We start from the raw sequence: 13,226 nt of genomic DNA, 5'->3' as shown, positions 1-13,226 counted from the left end.
GCCGCTGAGCCTGCGCGTCCGGAGCCTGTGCTCCGCAGCGGGAGAGGCCACAACAGTGAGAGGCCCGCGTACCGCAAAAAAAAAAAAAAAAGCTCATCAAGCCAAACACTTAAGATCCATGCATTCTGTTGTATGTTAATTATGCTTTAATTAAAAACAAACAAACAGAAAACCTAAAATGGTTTCTAAGGTTTCTTCTGGCTCTGTGATTCCATGACAACCCACCACAGAAGCCCCTCTTCATACAACAGCCATGTTCCGAAAGCGGTGAGGCAACACTGTACTTGCACAGAGTCAAGAATAGTCTTCCACAGAACCAGTATTAACTCAAAGATGCTATATCTTCCTTTCACACTGACCTTCAGTTATTAATCTCTGCGTATGTGTCTGCTCCAATATACTCTCAATACCAGCAAATCAAGCATTTGTAAATACCTCTTCCTTGTGCCCAGACTTGTAACCAGAGTAAATATATTAATAGTACAGATTATTAATAATATTCGATTGTTAATTAATAATCTGTAATACTAACTATAATAAGAATAAACAATCATAACTCCTACCACAACTGCTACTGAACATTTACTATGTGCCAAGCACTGTTCTGAACACTTTACATACATTATCCCAATTAATCCACACAACATTCCTAAAGAGTAAGAACTGTTCTTTTCATCACATCGTGAATCATCATAAGCTCCTCGCTGCTGACCCTCCTTCTCTACATACTTCATGATGCTTCTTGAGTTAACTGGGATCCTGGATTTTTTTCGAAGCTCAGCTCAGCTGGTCCGTGGTTCTCTGGCTTCCTGATCCTCCTTGTAGTTTTTGCCCATTAGTGGGCAGGAGAGGGAAGAACTGGTGAAATATATGTTAGGCTAGTAAATGATGGGAACCTGATCACTGGTTCCCTCTCATACAATTTCTAGGCTGAAATTATTTTATAAGAGGTCCTTCCAAGGAGTAAGAGTGACCGTGTTTTACTCATAATCACAAGATTGAAAACTGTCAGGAAGTTCTCCTTCAGCCATCCTCTTGTTTCAAGAAGGTTCTGAACTAGAACCACCTGACACAAATGTTTCCCTGTCATAGGTTCAAAAGGAATGGCTAGAAAAGTCTCCCTTGGGAATGCATAGCCTTCACTCACAAACCCCTTCCTCGGTTCGATCTGACAATTTAGTAACTATTTCCAGCATCCTTGCTCTGTTCAAGGCACCTCGGAGGATGCTGCTGTGTACACACGTATGAATAAATCTCCAACCCTATCTTTGAGGAGCTTTTTCTCTTGGGAGAAAAAATTTTAAATTCTGAAAGGTACAGTGACACAGTTTACACAATTTATTAACATATTTCAGCAAGCAGATTAGATGCTTGCTTACCGTAAAAATCACGAGTGTTCAAAATGCCAGCACCAGCCCCCAATGAATTGTTGACAGTGATGTCGATATATACAGTGATGTAGTAGTGTCTGGAAGCTGGATGCATTTTCTCAGGGCATTCAGTACATTGCAAAGCAAACTGAGATGGGTGCAGTAAGAGACAGAAAGCCGAAATACCTTGAGGGAGCAAGGGCTGGAGAAATCAAACCAAGCCAGAAAGATATGGAAAGCCTTCTCTCATAGTGAAGGGTGTACTGGAAATTGGCATTTTTTTCCTATGATTTATATGTATGTATAATATGTTATATACACATTTTTCCTTCTTTTCAAGACTCTCAAAGAGATAGAAACAGCATTCATCCTCCATAGTCCACAAGGGAATTTTTCATCGCCTTTACAACTCTAAAGAAGACCTCTTCCCCTACCAAGTCTTCCCTTCTTTAGAATGAACAACCTCAATGCCTTTTCTTCTTTGGGTTGCCTGTTTTCCATGCTTTCAATCATTTTTCCTGAGTCCTCTGAACTTTATCCAAGTTTCCATGTCATGCTTAAACTGCATGGCCCCCAGGTGAAGACAATGCTTTAACAAAGGCCTTTTGAGAGGTTAAACATAACACAAAGATTCCCCTGTGGCTGGAGAAGGTTATACTGCAGCCAAAGAAAATTGATAAACTTTCAAAAGTTTACCTAAGTGCCTGTTAACTAACGTATTTGCTCACCCAGAATGGGCTAGAGCATGTGTGGAACTGGAGCTGGAAGAATGTTCTTCCGATAATTTAGGCCACATGAACAGTGATCAAAAGTTCAGTGACCAATACTTTGGTCAAATTTCTGGGACCCAGATGAACACTTCAGTCAAATGCAAGCCTGTGGTATATAAGGCCCCTGTATACGTTACATTTACATGAATTGAACTGGCGGTCTTAGGAAGGTTTGAAGTAGAAAAGGGCAGCAGGGTGGGGGGGTATTGGGGGGCGAGCCAAGGGGACCAGATGTGAACATAACCAAAAACACCACTGCGGTTGGCACTTCAGAGCACCTCTGTTGGCAAACTTAGCATGGAGCCAAAGATTTAATGGATAAAAACACAAAGCCACCCTTTGATGACTAAAGACAGCACACATGAAGCACGCAGCCAGGGAAGGATTAAGCAAATGTAAGCTACTAATTTATCAGCAGTACATTTTTGATGGACAAGCACAGTGATAAACGGAGGGAAAACTTAGTCATAGCATGCCAGACGTGAAAGGGCGTGCGGGAGGGACTCCATTCCGCAGGCCCTTGTTTCCATACAAGGACATGCTTCCCCGGAGTGGCACCCTTGACCTCTCTCCACAGCTGATCAGACTGGCTTGCACTCTGGGCTTTCTCTTGTTTAGTCCGCTTGCCCACAGAGGGGTTACTTTTGGCTGTTAGGCAGTCTGTGTGCATCTGTGTTATGGAGGCTGGCAGAGGTCCAGCTGGGTGGATCACTGGGTGGGTGGGTAAGTTTGTCTAATTTGGAAATGAAGTACTAGAAAGCCCGCTGAAACTGTGCACCTGAACACTCCCTCCGTCCAGCTTCCGTCAACCAAAAAAACCTTTATTTTGCTCTCCTTCTGTCTACTTCTCAATTGGTTCTGACTCAGGAGGACAAAAGAGGAGACAGATTTACCCCTTCCCCTAAACCCCAATAGGAATTTCAGATACCATCTCTTCCCAGAATCCCCACTCGATCTGTCCATATCCTGCTCCCACCACAATTATGGGAGCAAGAAGAGTGAAAAGCCATTGCAGTTACTTCTGGGCAGCAAAGAGCACACACGAGAAATGGCTGCTGCCCACTCCCCCACCTCGTGTCTCTGGGAATATGGCTAGAAGGACAAAATAACAAATTTCTATCTTTGCTTTCGCCTCTCTTCCTAAGGCACACATTTTTCAATGCACACCTCCCCTAAGAGTCAATGAGTCCTGAGGGTGTAGATGAAGAGCACAGTGCTTCTTTACCACAAAGAATCTGAGAACCCCGAACAAAGTCTTTATTCTACAGAGAAGGGAAGTATGGCTTGCCCAAAGAGACATACCCAATCAGTAGAAATGGCACCTTCGGCCTCAGAGGCAATGCTCTCAACTTCTGTTTTCTATTCCAACATGACAGGTTCCAATCAACAACCGTGGCTCAATCATGGTGCTGACTCTCCAGGTGGGAAGGTAGATCAGACTCCAGGTGAGGTGTGGATGTTACATAGAGTTTTTAAAAGTCCTCAGGCAAGATTCTGAAACACCTCTCTAGGGGGTCAAGCCCAGATGTAAATCTGGGCATTGTAACTCAGTAGGGTTATGAACATGAACAAGTTGCTGTCTGAAGCTTCAGTATTTTTATGTGAAAAATGGAGATAATAAAGCCTATCTAACTTATAGGTTTATCCTCAGAACTAACTGAGATGACATTTAGATCAAGACTTTCCCTGACTGCCACATCCAGTGGCTGCTGTATCAATTCAGGATAGGCTAGGATATGCTGCAGTAAGGAATAGCCCCAGTGTTTCTGTGGCTTAATGGAAAATAAGGTTATTTCTCACTCATACCAAGTGCACTGTGAATCCAAGTGACTCTCCAGGGCACCTGTCCTCCCCACTCAGAAGTCTAGGCTGCCTGCAACTGCAAAGTGAGGCCTACTTTGTGATCTCGGTAACAAAGGAAGAGAGTATAGGAGGGTTGCACATGCAATTAAATGTTCCCATGTGAAAGCAGCATGTCACTTCTGCGCACAATTCTCTTCTTCCCTCAAGAGTGCATAAGTAAAATCCAATAAGCAATCTAGGATCCTCTATATAGCTCAGGGTTGACAGTCCAAAATAGGCAAGTTACTGAGTAGGAAGTAGAAATTACTTCCCTTCCTCCAAAAAGTAAATGCGGGCAATAAGTCATGCCTATGTTAAGAGAGGCCTCAATGGCTTTATCTCCTAAGGATACCAACCACTGTTGTCACGGTGGTAAGAATGAAAGCAACGTAGCAAAATAAAACAAAAGGAATTTGCACTAAGAGCGTATCTTAGTTGGTTTTCAAGGACGAACTAAGCATCTGTATCATTACTCTCCTCCAAATGGTACTGACTTAGTGACTTTCTGTAAACAGGAAAAAAGATTAAACTGAGGTGGCTGTCAAAGTCCTAGGAATAAAGCATGATGCAACAATGCACAATGAGCACACTTCTGTGCCTCATATGTGCATTCTCCTCCCTATTGGCTCTGAAAACTAGAAATAGGTGAATGCCTCGGGAGGCTGCAAGTAAATATCCAAGAGCCTATACTAATTTTTTTTTTTTTTTTTTTTTTTCGGTACACGGGCCTCTCACTGTTGTGGCCTCTCCCGTTGCGGAGCACAGGCTCCGGACGCGCAGGCTCATCGGCCATGGCTTACGGGCCCAGCCGGTCCGCGGCATGTGGGATCTTCCCGGACCAGGGCACGAACCTGTGTCCCCTGCATCGGCAGGCGGACTCTCAACCACTGCGCCACCAGGGAAGCCCGCCTATACTAATTTTTAAAAACTTTAAACCGATTTTCTCTGACCTACCCTGAAAAAGAAGACATTGCTGCTGAAGTTAACAGAGCCCTGACCTGGCAAGATTCTCATAACCCAACGGCCGTCTGACAGCTTCCTCATGTCCTGTGCTCCTAAGGAAGCTGACTCCCCCCACGTTTGTAGGGCTGCCCCTACAAACGCACTGCTAATAGCAGTCACGGAACCAAAACAGCAGAGTGGCCTACACGGTAATCCATCAGACAAGCAACTTCTTTCTATTAAGTTGCGTTTTTGAACAAGTAAGTACTGAAAACCAAAGTTAAAAGATGTAGAAGGAAAGTATTGAATCTGAAGATTCTGTTGACTTAATGAAACACATAAAAATATTTCACCTGACTACACAGAGGATTTCATATATATTTCTTTTCTCTTTCTGCATAAACAATATGCCCACATTTCTGCCTCTCAACTCTCTTTCTCTCCCAGCAGGGCTTTTCCCGCTTTCATTAATCATATTTTGGTTCAATTTCTCAGCAGGAATGACTCACATTCCCAGTGCTTGGAATAAATGCATCATACTGCTCCCTCAAGTGTTTGTTTTTCAGCAAGTTCCCAAGTACAAACCTGAAGTCAGCCTCAAAAGGTGAGAAGGAGCTCTCTGTTGCCAGATCATTTGATGAGCAGATCTCTGGCTTCGTTTCTGTCCAGGATCCTACTGCAATTGTGAAGGTGGAGGCTGGCATTGGCATGGTTACGTAGTAATGCCAACTTGAGCATCCTATAAATAGAACGAGAAAAACATAATGAGGCCAATGTATGGTCCTAGACCTTACTCTGTAATTTTTCTCTTTAGTCCCTTGAAGAGATTGTGTGCTAAGCTGGGATGAGCTAATTCTTGTCATGTCAACTGTGGGGGCATTATTCTAGGTCTCAGGGAAAGCAAAACAGGGATGATGGATTCAAGACAGCCAAGGAGATCTGGATCTCTTCCAGGGATCAGTTTGAAGCCATTCAAGTGAGGCTATAAATGAAGGGTGGTAGAGGTGGCCACTAATAGCTGCAAATGCGTAAAGACAGAGGTTGTATGCTGCTATGGAGTCAAGGACACGGCTCATCCGTACTGCCTAGCACGGTACTTGGCATAAAAAAGAAGATGCTGTGTTGAATGAATGAGTGAATGAACAAATGAATGATCGCTTCTGTGCTGCCAAACTACTTTGTCTAAATTCAGTTCAAGTCAATCTAAAATGCATATAGTAAAAAACAATGAGACTAGGGAAGGAAAGTACCTGGATTTTAGTCCCAACCCTGAAACCACTTATCTGTGGAAGTTTAATCTTATCCCTCACCCTTTTTATCTGTTAATGTATTGGGCTGGTCCCAATTCCTCATTAAGCAGATGAAAAACAGGTCTACAGAGGTTCAGGGGAGCCAAGGACTCCCAGCTATTTTGTAACAGGGCTGGAATTTGTAGCTGGGGCTCCCTACCAGAGCCAAAGGTATACCCTCCACTTAGTCCAAACCATAAAGAAGGTTTTTTAACCAAAGGAATAAATGACTAAACTTATAACACTATGCTTCCTTTCTTCTAAGATGGGAAAATGATTTTAATGTTACTGAAATCTCAATGTATTGCTCAACCTGATTTAATATATTATTTTTTCGGAGCATCTGCTATAAATTAATGGTGTGTCTTCAGGGATTTGGTATCACCTCACATTATGGAACACAGTTCTCCACTCTTCATGTTCCCATGGGGGGAACTTCCACTAGAGTAACACCCCTAGCTTCTCTTTCCACCCCTTACTGACTCCTTTTGAGGAGCTATTCTTTTCTTTCTTGTTTTAAGTTTTTGAGGGTTAAACACTTATAGAGTGGCCTGTGGTCACCCAGTTTGGTCAATGAGTGAATAAGATGTCAAATTCAGGGTAGAAATATTACCATGCCTATATTGACCAGCAGACCTCTACTGACATTTTTTTAAGTGCTTTACCAGTAAAAATCAGTAATAGGTTAGATTTTTCTCTCCATATGCTTGGATTTTTGTCTCTCAACTGATTCTGAACTTCGGAAGGTTAGTGGGGTCACTAGTGGGGTCTGAAACTCTACCAACTTAGATCCAAAGAAATACATGACAGAACTTCTCTGATAAAAAACAAAATTTTAAATAGGAAACAAAGACAAAATAAACATGATATCAAGTTTGAATAAATATGATATCACGTTTAGAAGTTATTAGAGGAGATACTTGAAGAAGACATGTAGAAGGGCATGCTGCTGGAAACCCATTAAAGAGGCAGCCATTCTCTCAAACTTGCTTGTAAGTTTGATCCTGGTTCTAGAATCAGAATGGCCACTCTTGAGATCACTTCCTCCACAGCTGACTAAGAAGCTGAAGGTCTGCTCCTCTTCAAAGAGACAACCAAATCCAGTGATGCTGGAGACAATCTGATGACGTGCATAGCTTCTACTGGGCTTGAAGGAAAACCACAGTTTTAAAGAAAATGGCTGCTGTGATCCCAAGCCAGTAAGAAGAAGGCAGAGACAATCCCAGCAGTCTTGATAAAAACCTGACATGGATCTGACATGACATGCTGTACTGCACCCACCTCCCTAATGTTTCTACTTTCTCATAACTACCTCACTCGCAACCTGATGCCTCCCTGTAGTTGCTCCATGAAGAACTTCAATTTGGACTGAACAACACCATGAGAGCTGGCACAAGTTGGGTGGGGGGAGGTGGAGATAGAAGAAGAGGAAAGAAGGTATGGGTAAAGAACTAAATGTTTTGAATATCCTAGGTTTAAAAGAAAAATTTTAAATAACAAGACTGTCTTGGTCAAAGGGCTGTGTGGTCTGGTCATTCTTTCTCTGAAGCATATCTTGGAGTGTTTAACATGGGCCATTGAACCTTCCTTTTAAAACTTCAGACTCTTGGGGGTTCAGTAAATAAACAGCAATAGTGAGGATTTCGGGTAAAAATGGAAGCTTGAACATTTATCTGATAAGGAGTTAATATCCAAAATATATAAGGAACTCATACAACTCAATAGCAAGAACACATATAATCCTAGTTTAAAAATGGGTAAAGGACCTAAATTGCTTTCTCCCCAAACCCAATTAAAGGACAGTAAAAGGATTTTTTTTAAAGGCTTAAACCAAAAGGAACAAGGAGAAAGAATAGGAGACAATTACCGCAAAATACTGGAAGCCAGAATGCAGGTGGGAAGAGTGGCGAATGACATGGCAGCCCTGAATCCTAAATTAGCTGTGGGAAAGACAAGATTCACCTCATTTTATCCCCCAGGTGCCCCCAAAAGGCTGGGAGTAGAAGAAGTACTAAACTAAGCAGGACAGGCTGGATGACTAAGAAGGGCTCAGATCTCTGGATGGCTTCCCCTACTCCTCACACCTGGACTATCTGCCCATCCCCCCCCCACACACACCAGCAAATAACTGGAGGTTTATTTTCTAGAGAATAAAAGAGAGGGCCTCTGGGGGGAGAATGGCATAGTTGAAGGCAAACTGAATGGGATTAGATGAACATATGCATATCAGATACTAAGACCACCAGCTATTTCCCCTTATTTGGTTCCCAAAATGCTGACAACCAGGTTTTTACCTCCAGGCAGGAAAATGAAAAAACCTGACCAACCCAAGAGAAGGATACTGACATTGGAGGTTCCCTATGATCAGCCTATGATGAAACTTACAGATGACAAGCCTTATGTATTCACTCAGTGCTCCAATCAGCATTTTAGTCCCCTACCCCCAGACGCCTACAGACAAATCAAGGACCTTCAGGCATCTTTAGAAAGCCCCTAATGCAAAACTGAGAGACCAAAACAAACAGAAACAAGCAACTTGGAGGACAGTGACCATGCAAGAAGAAGAAAACTTCAAAAAACACCAAACAGATAACACACTGAAAGTTCAGAGAATTTATTGCAGTGCTGAAACAAGAACAGTATAAGATTTCAAAAGAGGACTTGAAAGTAAAGAGAATTAAGGATAGAAGGAAAGAAAAAAATTAAAAGGAGTAAGATGGGATATAAAGCTGAGGAAATCTCCCTAGAAAGAAAAAAAAAGACAAAAACATGAGGGAAAAATAGAAGAGCAGTTCAGAAGGTCCAGTAAGTAATAGAAGCTCCAGAAAAAAGACAACAGAGGAAATAGAAGGGAGAAAATTGTCAGCTAAGAAATTCGAGAAAATTTCCCCAAAGTTAAGGGACCATGAGTTTTCAGATTGAAAGGGCACACAATATCTAGGACACTGGATACAAATCCAGCCACATCATGATGCATCATTATGAAATTTAGAACCCTGAGGATAAAGACAAGATCCTACAAGCTTCCAAAAGAGAGAGAAAACAAAAATCACATACAATAAGGACATTTTCAGACACGTAAAGTTTCAAAAAAAAATTCACCTCCCACACATTCTATTCTCTGGAAGCTACTAGAGTATGTAAAATATGCTTCAAAAGGAGGTAGTAAACCAAGTAAGAGGAAGACAGATGATCCAACACAAGAGAGACACAAAGGGAACCTGTAGAATGAAGTCTACTTCTGGGTATATACCTGAAGGAAATGAAATCACTTATCTCAAAGATAGATGCACCCCATGTTCATTGCAGAATTATTCATAATAGCCAAGACATGGAAACACCCTAAGCCCCAAATGACAGAGGAATGGATAGAGAAAATGTGATACACACATGCACGCACAGAGGAATATTATTCATTCATAAAAAAAGAAGAAAATCCTGCCATTTGCAACAACATGGATGTACCTTGACGGCATTATGCTAAGTGAAATAAATCAGACAGAAAACGACAAATACTGTATGACCACACTCACATGTGGAAACTAACAGGAAAAAAAAAAAAGTCATAGAGGAAGTAGATTGGTGGCTGCCGAGGGTGGTAGGTGGAGGGCAGTTGGGGGGAAAATGGGTGAACGTGTTCAAAGGGTACTAACCTCCAGTTATAAGATGAATCAGTTCTGAGGATGTAATGTACAGCATGGTGACTACAGTTAACAATATTGTACATTTGAAAGTTGCTAAGAGAGTAGATCTTAAAGGTCCTCACCACACATGCACACACACACACACACACACATATATATCTATATAGAGAGAGATATAGATATATATATAGAGAGAGAGAGACCTTACTGAGGTCATTTTGCAATATATACATATATCAAATCATCACATTGAACATCTTAAACTTACGTAATGTTACATGTCAATTATATCTCAATAAAGCTTAGGGGGAAAAAAAGGATGAAACACTATGCACAGTAGGCTTTCTCCCTACGTTCTGCTTTGAACTTTTGAGCTGTTTTTCTGCTGCCCCTCTAGTTCTTGTACCGTCCATCTAGCACAGGGACAAGATGAGACTTGTGGAAATAGCAGGAGTTGCAACTACTTTCCAGAAAGAACACAGCTAATGGAATAAGAGGTATCTGTTAGATGCCTGCACATGGTCATGAGGATCCACACAGAGTGCCCGCCCAATCACACCTTTATCAGAATGTCTGTACGCTCAAGGTGATGTGGGGAGGGCACTGAAAGCCACAGAGGGGTGTGGCAGGGGACTGGAATGAGATGAGCAATTTAAAAAAGTAAGAAACCTTAAAATGACCTAGAGTTTGGGAGTGAGAGAGCAAAAGTGATAACAGAACCTGAGTCAAGTCCAGAAAAAGTATTTTAGAACTGCCATGCTCTCTCCACAGTCTTCTCAGGAAGTTAAATAATAGAAAGAAAAGGATTTGAGGGGGGAATGTGTTGAAAACATCTCCCAAACCCATACTCTAAATGTTCAAAATGATTTTCTCCTATACAGCCCTCAAGACTTCTTATTTTTTTAGATTTCTCTACTAGTGGAGCTCATATGGAAGAAACTGTTTCATCCTTCAGGCTTTTAAAGTAAAAAAGTTTTCTAGGCTACCAAGCAAGTCAAATAGGGGCAGATCATCACTAGGCTGGGCCACATAACAACTGGCCAGGAACCCACTTCCCAAAGACCCTAGCTGGACTCTTCTCAGAAGCTTCTCAAAGGTCCAGTCCAGTGGGCTTCTTGCCTGACCCTGGGTAAATCTGGAGCCAGTGCTGCGACAACTGAATGCTTCCAGGGCTCTGGGGAGGATCTTGTTAGTTCATTACTATAAGGGCCTGTCTAGTATCCTCATTTGGTAGCAAAGTCTCTTTCGGGTTGTCTGTTCACGGATTATTCCACTGAGTCCAATCTTGCATGAAGACAGCCCACTGCTACAGGGAGGTAGCGGCTCAGGGAATAGCTGACCTCCCCTCAAACCAGACTGCAAAAAAATGCAAATAACAAGGTGGGAATACTGCCCCCAGAAAGCAGAGCGTGCATTCCAAAGACAAAGAGAAATAATTTCTGGATTATCTATTGTTTGGGATAAGTCGACCTTGCAAGGAGAGTTGACGAGAGTTTATTTCTCTTGAATATATACACTGACTGAGTTCCAGCTCTGGAATCTGATTGCAAGGGTTCAATTCCCTGATCCACCCTTACCAGTCTGGGCACATTGCTTAATCTCTCCATGCATCAGATTCCTCATCTATAACAAGGGAATAATCACAGTCTCTACCTCACAGCATTATGTGAGGATTAAATTAGATAACATATATATTGACAGAAATCTCTAGGCATAGTAATTGGCACATAGTAAGTGCTGAAGAAATGTTAACTGCTGAAGAAATGTTAACTGCTGTCATCCTTACAGCTGCCTCCCCCTGTTGCTTGGGCTGACTTTCTGGAGGCAGAGACTAAGAATGTCGAAGGTATGGCTGCCACATGTGCTCTGAAGCCTGTGGCCCGATGAGGCCCACATATGGGGTTTAAGGTTGAATGGCATTAAAACACTGTGCACACAAAGCGATCCATTTAAAGGAGAATGACAGCCCAAAGGGGGCATCCTGTATGACTTCATATAGAATGGGCCATTTGGAGACTATTTAAATGGTGTTTACTTTAAATGAGCCATCCTCGATGAAATAGACAGTGAATGCCTTCATTTTCCTTTTTGATTCAATCCCCTTGCCCTAGACTCCCTTGCTACACCAGCTGCAAAGCAAAGAGAACATCCTGTGCTTGAATTAACCCAGAGTTTTTCCTCTGCAGATGATTTCACGGCCAGGCCAGGATTCATTAGCAAGACGCAGGGGGAGAGGGGCGGTAGGAAGGGGCCCAGAGGAAGAGGCGCTCCCTAATTGTGCAGGCTTGAGCAGCCACCAGTTCGCCTCCCTTCTGGGCCTCCTCATAAAGTTCCTGAAAGCCTCTACGCCACCTCCTCTAATTGGAACGTGTTTAGGAGAGAAAATTCTTATACTTCAATTGTCTCACTAGTAAGACAGATATAACAAATATTGTTCTTATAATTGTGCTAGCAGCTGCTACAAGATCCAAATAGACATTTTCATCTTCAAAACAGGACTGAAGGGCTTCCCTGGTGGCGCAGTGGTTGAGCGTCCTCCTGCCGATGCAGGGGACACGGGTTCGTGTCCCGGTCCGGGAGGATCCCACAGGCCGCGGAGCAGCTGGGCCGGTGAGCCATGGCCGCTGAGCCTGCGCGTCCGGAGCCTGTGCTCCGCAACGGGAGAGGCCACAGCAGTGAGAAGCCCGCGTACCGCAAAAACAAAACAAAACAAAACAAAAAACCAGGACTGATATTTTCCTTAAAGATGATTGTGTGTTTTGCAAGTATGATAAGAATTTGAGATGGGTAATTTTTCAAATTGTAAGTTTTGAAAATCCTTATAACTAGAGTGTTAAAACAATTACCTTAATTATTTTCTTCATATACTATTCTAAAAAACTGCCTTATGAATTGTCTTGAAGATTCTGTCTTTCAGGGGAGGAAAAGTGGAGAGGAAAAAAGGAAGAACATGATGGAGTATTCCGTTCATGGGAGGAGAGAGAACTTTTTATGCTAAACCTGTGAAAAACTTTGCTAATTATTTGAGGAAATTGTTCTTACAAAAAGAAAGAAAACTTAAGGAAAAAAAATCAAGATACCACAGTTATTTCTACACATCGATCATGCCTGCTAATAGTAAATTAAATACAAAACTTATGGAACATCATTGTACTATTCTTAGGGGAGTCTTGGACATACTCACTCAACTCACACTAAAGGCACAGCCACACCACACACAAACACTCTGCTTCCACAGAGGCAAAAGCAGATGATTTATCTTTGCAAAGTTAAGCGTCTCACAAAATTTCTTGTTTTTAAAGAGTTACTGTTTCCCTGCAAATTAAAACAGGCACTTAAATTCTCCCTATTTAAGGCATCCACTTTATC

At 42.2% G+C, this 13,226-nt stretch overlaps 1 protein-coding gene across 3 annotated transcripts in view; it reads right to left on the bottom strand.

The window, feature by feature from the left end:
- The window catches only part of AOPEP (aminopeptidase O (putative)), a 382,025-nt gene that overhangs the window by 278,723 nt on the left and 90,076 nt on the right, over positions 1-13,226 (bottom strand). For all 3 annotated transcript variants that reach the window (XM_024132867.2, XM_028494111.2, XM_024132866.3), the window contains one exon: positions 5,510-5,663. In XM_024132867.2, the coding sequence (XP_023988635.1) occupies positions 5,510-5,663 (154 nt within the window). The remainder of the gene's footprint in view (positions 1-5,509; positions 5,664-13,226) is intronic.

This window comes from Physeter macrocephalus, chromosome 9 (genome assembly GCF_002837175.3).
Source record: "Physeter macrocephalus isolate SW-GA chromosome 9, ASM283717v5, whole genome shotgun sequence".
In the NCBI taxonomy this organism is placed as follows: Eukaryota; Metazoa; Chordata; class Mammalia; order Artiodactyla; family Physeteridae; genus Physeter; species Physeter macrocephalus.
The sequence above is the reverse complement of the archived record's forward strand: the minus strand, read 5'-3'. Positions and strand labels throughout refer to the sequence as shown.